Source organism: Sciurus vulgaris, assembly GCF_902686455.1.
Source record: "Sciurus vulgaris genome assembly, chromosome: 14".
Classification (NCBI taxonomy): Eukaryota; Metazoa; Chordata; class Mammalia; order Rodentia; family Sciuridae; genus Sciurus; species Sciurus vulgaris.
In genome coordinates this window covers 16686012-16703740 of record NC_136475.1, presented here as the reverse complement: position 1 = coordinate 16703740, position 17729 = coordinate 16686012, and the positions used below count along the sequence as shown (strand labels likewise).

The window sequence follows — 17729 nt, the reverse complement described above, 5'->3', positions numbered from 1 at the left end:
TTTACCCACCCCCTCTCATCATTTGTATGATGTGGCCCCCTAAAGAAAAAAGGCTGTGAAAGGGCCCATTAACTTGTGCTCTGACAAGACACACAGAATATATAAACTTCTTCCATGTAGTTTTGCCAATCCAGCTTTCTTTTCAGGTGTGGGATTTGTTATTCTTACATCTCAGTTCTAGCCAGTCCCAAGTTTGCTTAGTGTAGTATCTTTAGCTAAATAAGTTGTTTTATTTTGGTGGTGTTACCACCAGTTACCAGTGACAATGAGTTCTGTTTCCTTGAACACCTGAGAAATGCCCAGGCAATGCAGAAAGCAAGTTTTATTTAAAGAACAGTAACACAGACTTCTCCGCAGAGAAGGGGGCCCAGAACTGGGTGTCCATGGGAGGCAGCGAGTCTTGATTTTTATAGTTTGCAAATTTTCTCTCCTTTTATCCCACCTATGCAGCAAAAAGGGGAAAGGGGCAATTCAGGGATATCCCTCCCCATTTTACATTGTCTGTCCATAGAAGCAGAAAGGGATCTACTCAGGGAATACTCATTAATAATTCCCTCCTGGGAGGAACGATCCTTCTGGAGGCAGGTGACTTTGGCCAGGAATGAGGGGGATGTATCCTGAAGTATTAACATTCCATTCCCTTTGTATCGGCTTCCATCTTCCTGATTGACCCTCTGTTTACACTAACTGCCTGTACCTGTTCTTGCTTCACTGATGGTGTATATATATGTATGTAGTGTTGGAATGAGACCACCAGACTTATTTCACCTTGTTGCCACTGCACTAATGTATAGTCACAAGTATTCTGTGTATCTTAAATCTTGCACCAAAAACAGTTTGGTAATGAATATTCTTTAATATCAGCGTATTTTAAAAATAAACTTCCTAATGGTTATACCCCACTTATTTGTCCCCTCCCCCAATTTGGCATAAAATTTGCAACAATTCCAAAGGGAGATTGGAACTCAGAAGTTGGTTCAACATAAAATACTGTATCATCTGTATAATAAGCATTAGTCATAATTAGGATTCGAGTTGTAGTTGGCTCAAAGCCATTGGCAGATTTATGTTCTGATATTTTTTTTCTCCAAGAGTGGGCATTCGTAATTAGACAGTGAATGACAATTAGTGGTGCTAAATGTCCTTTTATTTTATGTATATTAGTCATCTATTGTAAAATCATAAAAGAGGGAATGTTCAAAGTACCTATAACATTATCCTAAAACAGTAATTTTGAGAGGAGAATAAGATTTCCCCTAATTATTTCTGTTCAAGTTTCATGTGCTTCAGAATTGGACTACTCAAGACCTGGGAAATATTTTTCAATGAGACATTAATTCTATCACTGTATTTCTAGGTGATGTTTGAATGGTTCAGTCATGTTAGAAAAGCTATTGTCCAACTCGTGTTTAAGTTCTTATGTTTCGTTGATTTCAAGGTGCAGCCCAGTTCTGAGGAGGTTACAGTGTGAGTTTTGTAGTTCATGATGCATCATGGTTTCATTACATAAAGTAATGGTGTCTCTCTATCCAGAGGGATTTTAGGTTCAGTTAAATATCGTTTGCCACGATAATCTGCCAGCTATGTTTACCAGTATGCATATGCAGTGTTTTTCACACCAGCGGACAGTACTGAACTTAAACCTCTAAGCACTCCAAAATGTGTGCTTGATTTCTGTCTCACTGGGATATGAAAACATCAAGTGACTGTGGAAGCCCTCCACTCTTCTTGGAGTGGTGAACAAGTTAGATCCTGGAAGACATTGGTTTTGTGTCACTAAAAGGAAAAAATACATTGAATTCATCAAAAGTATGTCATGATCCTTAATTTTTGCTCTAGTTTCTTGTGGATGCTCTTGAACAGCACTTTCTTTTTGTCAAGAAGTGAAACATGTTGGCAGAGTATGAGGGAAAAAGTGACCCTGGGAATAGTTTCATTATTCCTGGGCATGAAGGGAGGCAGGGATAAGGAGTAGGACAAAACAGGCCTCTGTAATCCAGTAAATTCATAAACTCTGCGAAGTGATCAGCTGGCCTATCTTTCTACTAAGACAAAATTAAAATTAATTCTTAAATTTTTCCCTATTATAGTTCAATATTAATTTTTGTTTTTGTAAAAGCTTGTGGGTTACTAATTTTAGACAAGAGCAGAAAATCAGACCTTTCTGATCACCTGCCTGCAGTAAATGACTATTTGACTCAGTGAGTCTTTTCAACAGGAGCACAAAGGGCTCTCAGTAGGAGCCCCATTATGGTCTTTGGCAGGTTCTAATTATTTTTAGGAACCTGTTTTGATAAGACCTCCTTAGGGTTGTCCTGCACTGTTCCCTATTGGTCAGGGGGCTTCTCTAGAACAAGTTTTGGAGAGTTAAGAGCAAACAGACTCAGTATTGCCCCCTGCCAATGAGCAGGGGTCACTACTGTCTCATGTCCATCATTCTTGGTTTGAATATGAGTGTGTGAGAAAAGCACAAATAAAGCTTTTGACAAATTGGGCTTTCTAGTTTTCTTTGGGGCCTGCTTCCTGGGGCTTTGTGTTAATAAAAATCATCACCCTCTTCTGTTTTTAGTGTAAGATTCCTTTCAAAGAAAGATCTTAAATAGATGTGTTTTTCTGTACCAGCCAGTCGAAATGCTGGTTTCATTTGTAATTAAGATACTTAGTTATTAAGTATTTTGCTTTTCATTGCTTCTTTCAACATGGCAATATTTAAATCACAGATGGAAATAATAGACATTTGATATGGTTTTCCTATATATGAGGTTAGAATGAGAATTAAAATTAATTAAATCTCATTAAAATCAGAATTTTGTGGACTGTATTTTTGGCCATGTGATTCTGATTCTGTTGCTGTGTTGGTAGTTTTCATCTGTTAATGCTCTAAGGTAACTGTGTCTATGGAATATACTCTTAATATTATATTTATACCAAGCAAGAAAGTTACCATTTTGAGAATCACTACTTTAGGGTGATTACATGTCTTATTCTGCCTTGTTTTCCAAAGCAGAATTGGAATTTATATTTATTTATTTTTCCATTCGGTCTCGTCATTAATGTGTAATTAATGATGTTGAGCTTTCTTTCTTTTTTGTACCAAGGATTAAACCTGTGGGTGCTTAACCACTGAGCCACAAGCCCCAGCCCTTTTTATTTTTTTATTTTGAGGCGGAGGCTCTCTAAGTTGTTTTAAATTTGCAATCCTCCTGCCTCAGCTTCCGAGTGGCTGGGATTGCAGGCATGTGCCACCACCCTGCTGAGCTTTCATCTTAAAGTGTAACATTTACAAACAGATTTCCTTTACACCTGTAAGGTTTTCAGAGAGGTTCTGGAGATGCTAGGCTAAAGCAGTGGGCATCCTCATATTGTATGCGTGCACGCACAAGTGTGTGTATGAGTGTGTGCTCTCTTGCTTTTTGTTGTGCATGCACACATGTGCCTAGACTACTCACAACCTCCAAGTTGTCCCTGGCTGGCATTTCTTCTCCAGGTGTGTGTAAGAGAAAGGTGGAGCCCACAGGGTTCTTCGCCCTCATCTTTCACAAGAACAGTTTCTTTTAATTTTTCAGACTTGAGCCACCACCTGTTTCCTTCATTCCCCTAACCCTCCATCTTCTCACCCAAAGTCATCTTTTCTTTCACTGCTCATCTTATTTTAATAAAAGGATAGGGAGAAAGCCAAGTCTGAAACAGACTGCTAAGATTTTGTTCCTGGGACCTATTGTATTCATTTGAATAGAACCTCTCTGGGATAGGGATTCTCATAGGGCATGCTCTTAGGGTCAGCATCTGTCGCCCTGTAGTCATGTGCTCGGTGAACTGCCCATGGTCTTACAGAACTTTTTGGACCGTAAGTGAGTTAGATGATTTTATTTACAAATGTTTTCTAGGAAGAAACAGTCTTTCCTAATAATTAGGTGAAATTCTATCAGTTACCTTTTTTCAGTTCCACTCAAGCAATTTGGGCCTAGAGTAGTGGGGTGAATGGTTTGAGATCACAACTTGAGGAGGAGGTGCTAGGCCAGGCCGCTGCCCAATGTTCATCCTGCTACTTCCCTTGCTCCTCTGTACTTTTCACACTTTTGTCACTCATGCACAGCATGTGATCACATTCCAAAGAGTGAACCCCTGAGAATAAAGCAATATCTTGCTTCTGGAGGAAAAAAAATAGTCTTATACATCACTCAAAACTGTGTATTCTTTTTTTCCCCCTCAAGGATGAAGAGGAAGAAATCAAACTGGAGATAAATATGCTGAAGAAATACTCTCATCATAGAAATATTGCAACATATTATGGTGCTTTCATTAAAAAGAGCCCTCCAGGACATGATGACCAACTCTGGGTAGGCATGTTTTTTTTTTTTTTTAGTATATTGTGGACTTTACTTTGTGTTTTTTAATTAAGGGCATTAAGAATTTTGCTGGGTTAGAGCAGAAACAATGGAATTCCTAGAAGAAAATGTAGGGTCAGCACTCTAGCATACTAGGCACAGGCAATGGCTTTCTCAATGTGACAAGCAAAGGAAATAATGCCAAGAGTTAATAAATGGAATGGCATCAAATTAAAAAGCTGCACAGCAAAGGAAACAATTAAGAATGAGAAGAACAAACCCATAGAATGTGAGGAAATTTTTGCCAGCTACACTCTGACAGAGGACTAATAACTAGAATATATGAAAAACTCAAAAAACTTTACACCAAAAAACCCAATTAATTAATGTGCAAACGAAGCATACAGATAACCAACAACTATATGAAAATAGTGTTCAACATCATTATCAATTAGGGAAACACAAGTCAAAACTACACTGACATTTTATCTCACATCAAGTCAGAATGGTAGTCATCAAGAATACAAATAGCCAGACATGCCTGTAATCCCAGTGACTCGGGAGGCTGAGGCAGGAGGATTGTGAGTTCAAAGCCAGCCTCAGCAAAAGTGAGGTGTTAAGCAACTCAGTGAAGCCCTGTCTCTAAATAAAATACAAAATAGGGCTGGGGATGTGGCTCAGTGGTTGAGTGCCCCTGAGTTCCATCCCAGGTCTCCTCCCCCACCCCAACCCTCCCAAGGGATACTTTTACACGGTTCATGGGACTGTAAATTAGTAGAACAACTACAGAAATCAGTATGGAGGTTCCTTAAAAGACTAGGCATGAAATCACCATATGGCCCAGCTATACCACTCCTGAGTATTTAGCCTAAAGAAAGAGGGTCATCATATTATAGTGATACATGCATAACCATGTTTATGGCAGCACAATTCACGATAGCCAAACTACGGAACCAGCCTAGGTGTCCACTGACAAATGAATCAATAAACAAAATGTGGTATATAGACATAGTGGAGTTTTATTCAGCCATAAAGAAAAAAATTATTTTACTTAACAAGAGAATGGATGGAACTAGGGACCATTAAGTTAGGCAAAATAAGTCAAATTTGGAAGGTCGAGGGTTGAATATTTTCTTTCATATATGAAAATTAGGAAAAAGGAAAGCTGTAGGGGTCAGCGATTGAAAATCAAGGAAAGAACAGCAGAGGAGAGGGACTAAGGGGTGGGAGATGGGGAAGGTAGGGAAAGTACTTGGGAGTGATATTGGCCAAATTATATTATAATCTTGTGTGCATGTACCAATGTGTATCAACAAATCTCATTATTGTTTACAACTATAATGCACCAACAAAAATTGTGGGGAGGAAAAAAAACTTGTCAGGAGACAGAAAGGGTCATTAGCTGGTGGATTTTAAATGCTTCCTTGACCTGTGTTGTTGAAGTTAAATTAAATGCTTATTTTGATGTTGATTTCATATTGCATGGAAAAAAGTTAGCATTGTATTTCAGGACTAAATCGGCACCTTCCAGAAGAAATGTCACTGAACACCAAGGAAATTAGGAACTTGAGAGTAAAATAATAAAAATTTTATATGGGAACCAGTTGATATGAAAGCTCAATAAATTTCTTCTTTTTTTGTAGCCCCCTGGAAGTGAGACAGAGAATACAAGAAAAAATTTTTCAATGAAGAATTAATATTAATGAAAATACTTAATTAAAAAACACTAAATTTCCAGGAAAATTTCTGGAATTAACACTGGTAGCCTTATCTGTTCTTGAACACATTTATATTCAGGATGATGTGTCATGTTAGTTAGGCTCATTGTATTGAATTTAATTTATAAAGCAGGAAGATAGACTAATACTTTGCTTAAGAATTTTAAAAGGCCATTATAGAAAATGTTTGCAAAATTAAGAAAATAGAAGGGAAAAATTACTCTTTATTTTTATTATCTAAATTCAGTCATAGTTAAACTTTTAAGAATAGTTTTAATTCAGTTCATTTCTAGTTACATACAAATAAATACAACTGTAATCATATTATGCAAAATATAAATACTGCATTAAAATTCTGTAATTTCTAAAAAAAAAAAAAATTGTTCTTTTAAATTAAACCCAGTTGAATGAAATGGTTTGAAGATGATAATGCATGAAAAGTAGAAAGTTTGAGGTAAAATGAGAAAGAATGTCAGGGAGTACTTGAATCCAATTTTGGATCATGGGAAGTGGTAAAGAACAAATGGTGCTTCCATGCCCACATTCTTAGGAGAGAGGAGGAACACCTGGCTGGCATATGCCATAGAATGTTAGGCATTCCCAGTCTCTCAGACCACAAGTGCAGATTTTTTAAAATTTATTTTTATTGCACACAAATGGGATACATACTGTTTCTCTGTTGGTACATGAAGTAAAGGCATACCATTTGTGTAGTACAAGTGCAGATTGAGTACACTGGGCCATGAAACGAACTGTCGTTAATTTGGATATCTCTAAAATAATCATGTGTCTAGAAAAGGGAGTGATGGACTGCATTTCCCTACTTCTCTGGGAGATGCACTAAAAACGAGTGTGTTAGTCACAATGTGTCTTGTCTGCTCTGTAGCTTGTTATGGAGTTCTGTGGGGCTGGGTCCATCACAGACCTTGTGAAGAACACCAAAGGAAACACACTCAAAGAAGACTGGATTGCTTACATTTCCAGAGAGATCCTGAGGGTAAGGAAAGCAGGAGCTACTGTGCTCCAACCTTGATCTTACATTTACAGTTACATTCTTCTAGCCCCAGTATTTCTTTGTGATAGTTATGCCTGTTAGATAATTCTGTTTTTGACAACCTAGGTCTCTGTATAGGCAGCAAGGTTTGGTAGTTTAAGCAGTTTCATGGTTTGGCTCTGGCAAGTATCTAAAAAAAGTATACTTAAACAAAAATACATTTTGTTCTTTATTTCCGCAGACTCTGCATATGTGGATCAAAAATATTCGAAAAAATAATTTATTTGTACCAAACATATAGATTTATCATAATAATCCCTGAATGATAAAATAGCAAATTATTTATGTAGCTGTGATATTGTGTTAGCTATTATAAGTGATCTAGACATTATTTAAAGTGTATGGGAAGATGTGTATAGGTTATATGAAGATACCATACCATTTTAAATAAGGGACTTAAGCATCCTTAGATTTGGTATAAGAAGGTGATGAGGGATACCATGGCATAAGCACTCTTCCCTCCCATCTGGATACCCAAGGACATCTGTAGTTTTTGTGTATTACCCCAAATTTGTGCTCATGCCTAATGGCAGTGGGAATTTGCCTTGGAATTTAAAAGGAAATCAAGAGTAGAGGGAAGAGAAATAATCTCAAACTGTTGTTTTTTTATAGGAATCCTGTGCCTTTGCTTAATAAATCAAGGTTAATTGTACTGAATACTGGTTTTCAAAATCATCTTGCAGATTTTGGCTATAGTTGCTAGAATCTCTTGCAGTATTTATAAAGAAAAATTCGAATGTTTAATGTTATTTATAGCCAATTGCAAAGCTACCTAATGATTTTAGAGTAAGTTTCTGAACTGTTGTTGTAGCAGCCATTCAGTGGTTACTTTCAATAATAAAGTCATCCTAACAGAATTGGCAGAGGGTTTTAAGGATTTCATATTTTAAAGTTGTATGCAACTTACTAATAGTTCTCTTTCTTTCTTTTAGCCATTACCATTTTTCTTTCTACTTTAACCCTAAATTACATACTTAAATTACTTAGATGCACTTTTATTTACCTACCATGTTTTAAAAAATAAAGACTGTTGTTAAAATGAAATTCAATTCTTTTGCTTTTTAGTAGTTATTGTATTTCTTTATAGGTAATGTCGGAGGCTTTACCTATAAAGAAGAAACAAAATACAAGATGTATACGGGGCTACAGATTTAAAAACTGCCATCTAGAATTCCTAAATAAATGTTTAGTTTCTTTTTAAAAAAGTGTATTTTTGTAATTGTAGATGGACAACATACTTCTGTTTTATTTTATTGTTTATATATAGTGTTTCAAGGATTGAACCAGTGCCTCACATGTGCTATGCGAGTGCTTTTCCACTGAGCTACAGCCTCAGTCCGGATCTGCCCTGTTTGATCGGGATGTTTCAGAGTATATAGGGTTGCAGGTATCTTAAGGAGATAGGCTTTATGTTTGGCTTCTCCAGTTAAGGACAAAACAAACAAACAAATTAGTTGTGAGAATGATGGCTGCTCTCTTTCAGACCATATTTGGATGCATCATGTGTTTTTGTTCCTCTACTACCTCTCATGAGAAATCTGCTCTTGGGCTTCATTCCAGATAGAAGGTCATCAAAGAGTGCTATATGCCCAGTAGGGTTTGTTTTCCTGGGGAAGAAAGATATTTTATTTCAACACAAGTCTCTTCTGACTTGAAAATCATTTTACACTTTGGGTGGAGATGGGATTGATCAACACTTAGCAGTTTGTCACTGTAGAGTGGGAAGACAAGATAGCATTCTAAAACCAGATTTAAATCCTCTCTAGCGCTTTGTTTTTCCCCTGGGATTTGTCTAGTTCAAATATACCCACAGTCACCCACTGAAAGATAGATGTTGGCGTGGGAAAGGAACCACCCTGTACACAAATAGCACAAATTATAGCGGAGAAACTGTAGATGGTAATCTAAAAAGTGTGTCTTAAAGGCACAGCTAGCAAGTGCTCGTGTTGCATAGGGGTGAACCAGCCTGTTGGAGTGGTGGGTGGGCGGGCTTCTTTTTTCTGTGTGATTGTATTGGTGATGTCTTCCTAGGTATAGGCTAAAAGAAAATTTTATGTTCTAAATATAAACTTAGAAAACTTTTGGATCAATGTATACTTTGTTATAAAAGGTGTGTTCTTGGCTGTTTACTGACAGGAACCAAGAACTAAAATTCTAAATCTGTCCTTTTCCAGGGACTGGCACATCTTCACATTCACCATGTGATTCACCGGGATATCAAGGGCCAGAATGTGTTGCTGACGGAGAATGCAGAGGTGAAACTTGGTATGTGAGGGAAGTGCAACATACTTGCCCTTCAGGCAACTCACTGCCCTGTTTATGTTTAGCTGAAAGTTTATCCTTTTACCCATGTTTTCTGTTTCTTAAGAGTGTGGGAACTGGCTTATTGCTTAGCCAGGCTCAAACCTCCCTTCTTTCATGCTTCTCCCCTCTGATTTGTTCTCTATACAGAGGCCAACTAATTTTTAAAGTCAGATCATGTCACATTCCTGCTTAAAGACCATTAGTAGCTTCTTCCTTTACTTAAGTGGATTTTAGTTAAAATTCACTTTTTATGCTGGCCCACAAAAAGCCATGTAGGAACTGGTTTCTGCTACTTTCCCACCCCATTTTGTGAACCTCTTTTGTTCTCTTTCTCAGTCATTTTTTTCTCTCCACCTCTTAGAATTTGCCTCAGGGCTTTTGCACATGCTGTTCCCCATTTGGAACATTTAACTTCCATTTTGAAGCTACAGTTTTTTCCCCTCATCTGCAGGGACCTTTTCTGGCTCTCTTATCTGTCTTGGGCTGTGTTTCTTTTTCATTTCCCAGCACTGTTCAGAATTTATAATTTTATGATTGTTTGTTTTCTTGTATTTCTCTCTTCTTTACAAGAGTTTAAGATCTGAGAGTTCATGACCAGGATTGTTTTGTTCACCAGTGTATTCTTCCTCAGCACTTAGTATATTGCTTCTAGGGTGGTAGATGTTTGCTAAATTTCTGCATAGATAATTGAAGTCCATCCTTCCCAGAGATAGCTTTACAATGATATTAAAAATATTTTCTGTTTCCCTTAGCTGGATCTGATCTTGTTCCTGTCTAGTCTTGTATAATAGTTCTGTCAAGTTTTTAAAGTGAATTAGAATTAATTTTTCTTCCATTGAACTATCACACAAACTTTTTTTTATCCTTATGCTTAAAAGAATCTAGTTTTTTATCCTTATGCTTAAAAGAATCTAATTTATCCCACTTTCAAAAATCACAATATTTTGTACATTAAAATTTTCGTCCTTGGTTTGTTGTATAGTGCCTGTGTTTATTAAACTCTGTGGAAGACTAGTCTGCTCAGTTGGAAACTCCCTTCAAAGCTAAGATAGGAAGCACTTGAGTTGTCCTCATCTAGTGATTTCAGTGAATTGTGTATATTCCCTGTGTTGGCCTTCTGCTGCCAGACCTGTGATAGTCCCTCAATAATTACTTAGTGATCAGTTGCTGTTGCCATCCAAGTTGTTGTGAATCTTGCTCAGACTTCCTGTGCTGACTTTGTGACCCATGCTTCCCTGTCTTGAGCATTCAGTTAGTGAGCCCACCCCCTGGTCCAGTTGATTCCCAAGCATGTTCTGTACACAAAAGCATGTTGACTCTAGTGAATTATCTCAGCAATTCAAGGACCCATGGGCACAAGCAGCTCTTGCTCCTCTTTGCACTCCTTGCTGGGGTCATGGCAGTGTGTAGGTAGTAACAGTTTTGATGGACAAACATTCAGAGCTGTGGGCTTCCTGTTAACCCTGCCTGCCATCTGTAAAGTTGGGCAGGAAGTAGAAGTTCCTCTGAAGTTAAATTGGGCAGGAAGTAGAAGTCCCTCTGAAAACTCAACAGAAGTCCCAACTGCTTTGGCGGGTGTTTTTTGTGTGTTCTCTCTTCTCTTTATTCAGTGTAATGCTTTATTCTTTCCAAGAAAACCTTAATTCTGCTTAAGAACAAAAAAGCGAAATCACGTGGGGGTAGGTCATTTCTCCTGGACTTGGTACTTTTCGGAACCTGTACTCCTTCGTGGCAATTGTGTTCTTTGAAAGCACTAGTGCAAAAGACCCTCTACTGATCCTGGCCAATCCGCCCAGGAGCTTCCAGATGGTAGAGGGTCTTGCAGTCTTGATGACTTTGCTCTGGAGAGGGCATTCCTTTCTGGAGTGTCCTGCTTTGAAAAGTTTTGTCGGTCAAGCATGCTATTTCAGTTTACTATGAAGCATCTTTTCCTTCCAATTGTTTTCTTTGTATCTTAAATCATTTGTTAATTGTGTTCCACTTTTCCTTCCTTTTTCTGTTTCACAGTTGATTTTGGTGTGAGTGCTCAGCTGGACAGGACAGTTGGACGGAGGAATACGTTCATAGGCACCCCCTACTGGATGGCTCCTGAGGTTATCGCCTGTGATGAGAACCCAGATGCCACCTACGACTACAGAGTAAGAGGCACCTGCTTGGCTGGCCTTTGCTCAGTTGTAGGGGTGATAGGTGGTTGCTTATGTATTTCACACATAACCTCTTTTCCCTTGAGGAAGTCATGAGCCCCTATTGTGGGTGCAAATTTTCCAAAACAGTGTTAACTGGCTTTTTTGTCCATTTGCCTTGCCAGCATTCTCTTCACTAAGGAATGCACTTGTGTTGGGCAGTACAGGCCACTGTGTAGTACATGGAACTTTTCATGAGACAATTTCATTTGTTATCCTTTGTAATTTGAGAGATATCTTAGAATCAAATATTTTTCTTTAAAAAATATTGTCAGAAAGTATAATAGCTTCATTTATAAAATTTTAGATTTTTTTTTTTTTGGCAGTACTGGGGATCGAACTCAGGGCCTTGTGCTTGTGAGGCAAGCACACTACCAGCTCAGCTATCTCCCCAGCTCTTAGATTATTTTTGTTTAAAGAGTTTTACAGTTTTGATTTGGTACACAAATATATTCAAATTATTAGAGTGACCTGGAGGGACTTGAATCAGTAACTCATTTTTTTTGAACAGGTATAAAATCCATATTTGATAATCAGACTTAAGTTGACTATGTTTACAAAAATTTATTTTAAAAAATTACCTTAATTAAATGAACTAGAGTGGTTAATGTACCCGTTAGTAATATTCATCATGGAGTTCGTCTTAACAGTCCCCAATGTATTTCAGCATTTATTTTAAGTACCCAATTACTGAGGCTTAATTTAAATCAGTGCAGCTGAGGAATTTTTATTATATGTCTTATAAGTTTTTAAAAATAGTTTACAGATTTTGTGACTTTCTACTCTTTAATGTTATTGCATTATCTCTTAAAATTGAAACAATTTTACAACATACTCAAAATGTTATCATACCTAAGTGAGTACAAATAATTCCTTAATACAAAGTTTATATTTAAACATATTAATTAAGATTATGCTGATTTGTCCAAACCAGTATCCGGTGTAGGATAAGACGTTGTATTTGGTTGTTTGGCCATTGAGTTGCTTTTAATCTAGAATGCACCCCCACTTTTTTATTTTCTATTTTTTTGTTTTTGTTTTTTCTTTCATTCATGCTTAAGCAGTTGAGCCTATTGTAAAATGCCTGATGACTCCTTTATAATGTGTTCCTTGTTTCCTGTTAACTGCAAAGGCTCAGTTATTGTCAAGGAAAGCTATCTTACAAGATGACCTCACAGGAGATGGGGTGCTTTGTGTTGCCTCACACCAGGGATCCTATAGTCCTGCTTGTGTCACCATTGACCCTGCCAAGAATGTCCTCTGGGTTAAGGCAGTGAGCCCCTTTGCACCCTTGTGGTATGGAAAATTCCATAAAAGTAAGGGAGCAATTTTTAGGTCTATCCTTATTCTTATATTCAAACATAAAGGTCTATATTTTGTTAAGATAATTATAGGTTAATATAGAAAACTTAAATTGAACAACTTTGAGTAATCACATGATTAGGATACCATAAAAATGAAATACATGCTAATGACAATAACTGTCCACTATCTGCTTTTTAAAAAATAAGACTTGTTCATCAGCCACTGCTTATTGAGTTATCTATCAGATATTAAAGTGAATAAAACAAAAACACTTGCTCTTGTGGAATTTTGAGCAGGGAATAAAGTTTAATTCAAAATTTCAAGTAAACATTACAGAGGAATCAGGAAGAATAGATTCCCTGCACACAGAGACAGTTTACTTCCAGCTCTCCCCTTGTTTGGTTTGAAAGTGGAGTGCAGAGGCCCCATGGCATGATTTAAATTAGTGAACGACTATTGATTTTATGAATTGTTTTGGAAATTTTGTAAAGAATGACTTCTTTTTAAACATAAAATCTTAATTTTTAAGTTTGAGGTGTTAACATAAAATATAAAAACAAACATAAATCTAATCTAAGAGTCTAGATTGCTTGTGAAGAAATACGGGTGCACCCTGAAGAGGAGACTATTGACTGGGCTGTTAGAGAGGCTCTTTCGTGAACAGTGTCTAGTTTGTTCACAGTGATGAGTGGCTTTAATTGGCTAATCTTTATTATTTTAGTTATCATCTTTCACCCACTTGTAACATGTTTCTGTAACTGTGTTTGTGATTTTAACATCCTGGCAAGCTTCTGTTCATTTTGTACACTGGAAAGAAAACCTTCATTTCAGTTGTGTGAATAGTCAGAATATAAGTGAGTTAATGGCTTTGTAGCTAATGTGGTGTCCATGGCATACTGTTTTATTTTTGCAGAGTGACCTTTGGTCTTGTGGCATTACAGCCATTGAGATGGCAGAAGGTGCTCCCCGTAAGTAATCTTCTTTACTTTTTAGCCCATTTGTAATGTGTAACCTAAACCAGTCCCCAGACTTCAAAGAGTAGGTCCATATATAAAGTGATTCTTGGTGGGGGCATATAGGTGAAGTAATGTTTGTGAGCATTATAGTTTTAGATGTAAAAGAAATTCTTGACAACCCTTTTAGAGATCTCTCTCAGATCTGTAGGATGTACTTTCTTTTATTTAAGTAGAGTTCACCTGTGTAAGCTGAAAGTATGTTGAGATCAGATCAATAAGTGGTAATTTTTGGTTTTGTATTTTAAAGTTAATGTTCAGTGAAACTGGTCCTGATACATGAAATTTTAGTATTAAGTTTGACTTAACAAATGGAGGCATTATTTTTATTTATAGATTTTTTTATTATTATTCATGAAACTTTGTGACAGTATTTGCTTTTCCTTGAATTAAATCAATGAAAACTTCATAAAATGGAGAGTTTTGATCAGGGTTGGACTGGAATAACAGGAAAAAAAAATAAAAAAAGGAAAAATCCACATTTTCTGCTGGTTTTCCTAAAAGGGAAAGACAGTATAAGTGCCTGGTACATAGTTGCTAAATAAATATTTGTTGAATGAATGAAATAAATTATTGACCACAAAAAATTAGTTTGCAATACAGAAATGGATGTCTGCCTTGAATACCAGATGTTCCTCATGTTTCTTTCTAAGGAATTGGAACAGGGAAGTATTGCTTGATCATTAGTCTCAATTTTCTTTCACAATGGGTGTACTATTGTCTGCTTCTCCACCCCACATTCCCAGTTGCCTTGTAAGAATCTCTCGAAGGTAAATAAACACATGAAAAATGCACATTACCTATGGTGACTTTAATGCATACATGTGTGCCGACCATCTTTATTGGAATGAATGACAGTAGAGGTAGGAGTAGCACAGAGTTAACTCCATTTTACTTCCATATTTTCTCTCTCTCTTCGTATAGTAATACTAAGCTATAACAGCAAACAGCAACATCTCTGAAGGGCTTAACTATACTTACTCTGTTCCAGGCATAGTGTGAAGGCCTTCGCAAGGTGTATTCACAAGCAGTGCCTTATTTAATCCTTATTAGAACAACCCTGTGAAAATATAACCATTTTCATTGTAATCTTATGGATGGCTTAAAAACTTGTGTCCTCTCTTTTAAGACTTTGAATTAATATTTATCTTTGATTCATAAGAACTGTCCAATGTCTATTTGAAAGTGTGCATTCTTCTTGTTGATCTTGTCCTTCTTATAGTTTGTATTTTTAAGTGAGAAATTCAAGGTATGCCCAGAGTTCCTAGCTAGGTGTCAAGACAGCTTGACATGAAGCCTGTTAGTTGGACAATTGGAACAGAGCATTTGATGATACTTATGAATGAGCCCTAGAAATCAAGAATGAGTCAAATAAGTGCCATACTGACACAACCATCTCCTCTCCCCAGCTCTCTGTGACATGCATCCAATGAGAGCACTGTTTCTCATTCCCAGAAACCCTCCTCCCCGGCTGAAGTCAAAAAAATGGTAAGCTATGTATGGATTTTTTGCTGTTGTTGTTCTTTTCCTTTTCTTTCTTTTTAAAAATTGCATTGTTTCTTTTTGGTTTTGCTTTCTTTGGAGGTAAAATTTTGGCCATTCTAATTTCAACCATTACAAACGCCAGACACCAATTTAAACATATATTAATTTTTTTAGTTCTTTTTTTCCTTGATAAATTCTCTTTAAGTTACAGAATAGTGACAAGTAATCATGTGAAACATCATGACATGGTTAAAGAAAAGTTTCTTTTTAATATTTAAACTTACTTTTAAGTACAGTATACTTCTAAACATCTTTCCATTAAAAAAGCAAAGCTATGTTGACTTGAAATCTCTCAGATGAAATAGGATTTTAAAATTAATGAAGGAATTTACTACAATCACCATTGTTGTTATTGAGTGTATATTAGGTATGCTCACTTTCACTGCAGAAGAACATAGTAAAAGAATGGACCCTTTTGCTTGGGCAGCCACCTTCCCTTCTTGCTGCTTTCCTACATATGTCAGACCAGACACTGATATCTCTGGAAGGGCTCTGATGACAGCCTTCCCTGAGGAAAGCTTTTAGAATTTCAGTATTGTGGGAGCATGTGTTTGGGTGGATTTTAAAATCTTCAAGGGAAGGGGCCTGGATTTTTTTTTTTTTTTTTTTTTTTGGTGCCTGAGGATTTCGTCACTTGTCCCCTCCTGAACTTTTTTCCTTGAGTCTTTTCCTAGCAGGTCTTATCTGCACTCAAGCTCCTCATGCATATATGTGGGCCTTTCCTCCTTTCTGTTTTCCTTTCTGTTTTCTTGTGCTTGTCTATCTTTATTGATGCCTACTTCCTGTGCTCTGTTGGTGCCCCTCACCGCCCAACCTTCTTTCTTCTTTTTAAAACTATACTTATATTTTTACAGTTAATGTTTTTTTTTCCCTTAGGTTTTTGTCTTGTGAAATATGCATAAAGTCTCATTGTTGACTCTTCCATTCAGGGTTTGGTCTTTCAGCTGTTGCTGTCTGCTCTGCTCTTGATTGCTCATTTTCTGATGTTTTGTAGTTTTCCTTTTCCCTCTGGGGTGTAGACACATACATACATTTTTCACCCCAACATTTTTCACCTTCATGCTTTGTCCTTTTCTCACTTTCCGAGCCCCCCTACATTTCACTTGTACTTCTCCACCTTTAGTCTAGCTGGATTTTTCTCATTCTTTATGCAGTATCTTTAACTGCATTCATTGGATTCCAGATAACTGAGGTCATCTAATTCCATTTACCAGTTTTTAGAGAGGTTGTTTAAAGGCCACCCAGTTGCAAAGATCTTAGTTTGATTGGTCCACTGTAGTAAGATATAACTTTTGGCATGATGGGCAAACAGCTCCAGGGATGCCAAATATGTATAGTGGATATCACCCAGGAGTAAGCTGTGGCGCTGGAGTAATACTTTGTCTAGCTCATGCTAAACCAAGTGATCCTTGTTTATTTTTTTCCATGTCAAATTTTATTTAAGAGAGTCTCTACTGTGAGGATTACTAAATTAATGCTCTGTCTTGGGGAACCTCACACTCTGATTATTCTATGCATTACTTGAAGCTTTGTGTACTATGTGTACAACGTACAATGATGTAAAAATACCGTGGTAGTGGTGGTAGGTGCTTTCTGGATTCTTCTCTTACACCAGACTTCCATGTTCATCCATTCACAACACTGTTCTCCTTTTACCCAAGTATTCTAAAGGGTCTAGAGGATAACAGACATTTATGTCCTTCCTTTTTTGTGACTGCCATCTTCATGTCTACCACATATACTGTTTCTGGAGAAATGGTGATAAAAAGATGATTGGTAACCTCTCTTTAAGCAGAATCTGATTGTTGATTTTAAAGAAAATATTTTAAGTGGTTGATTCTTGAATGTTGGTAACTGTACACAAAAATCCCTTTGGAGTTTTTTCATTCTGGGCTCCAGTGTTTGGTCTGGGGAATGATTCATGTATTTGTATCTTCAGTAAATTCCTTGAAATGATTCCTGAAGGCAGCAAGGGTTAGGAGTCTCTGAGTTAGAGCATTCCATTTTGTAGTATTTTCTAGATTTCCCATGTTTCTCATTAACTACAGAACACCTTCTTTGACATTGAAGCCTTTCCCTGAGCTAATTCTAACATATTTCTTCTCCACTTTCATTATAACCTCAGAAAATGACTTCTGACTCTGATATTTTTATTCCTTTGTTCATATTGTTCCTTCATTCTGTCTTTTCTCTCTCATCTTTGAAATATCAAACATCTACTTTTTCTTGATGTCTAACCCACTATAGTAGTTTTGCTTTTTATCTTCTCTAAGTTTGAT

The 17729-nt window shown here is 36.9% G+C and overlaps 1 protein-coding gene across 49 annotated transcripts in view; it reads left to right on the top strand.

The window, feature by feature from the left end:
• Positions 1-17729, top strand: part of MAP4K4 (mitogen-activated protein kinase kinase kinase kinase 4) — a 172428-nt gene that overhangs the window by 98545 nt on the left and 56154 nt on the right. For 48 of the 49 annotated variants that reach the window (XM_079110750.1, XM_079110728.1, XM_079110762.1 and 45 more), the window contains exons 4-9: positions 4215-4340; positions 6933-7043; positions 9275-9365; positions 11412-11542; positions 13806-13860; positions 15315-15393. In XM_079110750.1, coding sequence (XP_078966876.1) covers positions 4215-4340; positions 6933-7043; positions 9275-9365; positions 11412-11542; positions 13806-13860; positions 15315-15393 — 593 coding nt within the window. Of the gene's footprint in view, positions 1-4214; positions 4341-6932; positions 7044-9274; positions 9366-11411; positions 11543-13805; positions 13861-15314; positions 15394-17729 lie in introns of those variants that run through there. The other variant, XM_079110742.1, reaches the window with a different exon arrangement.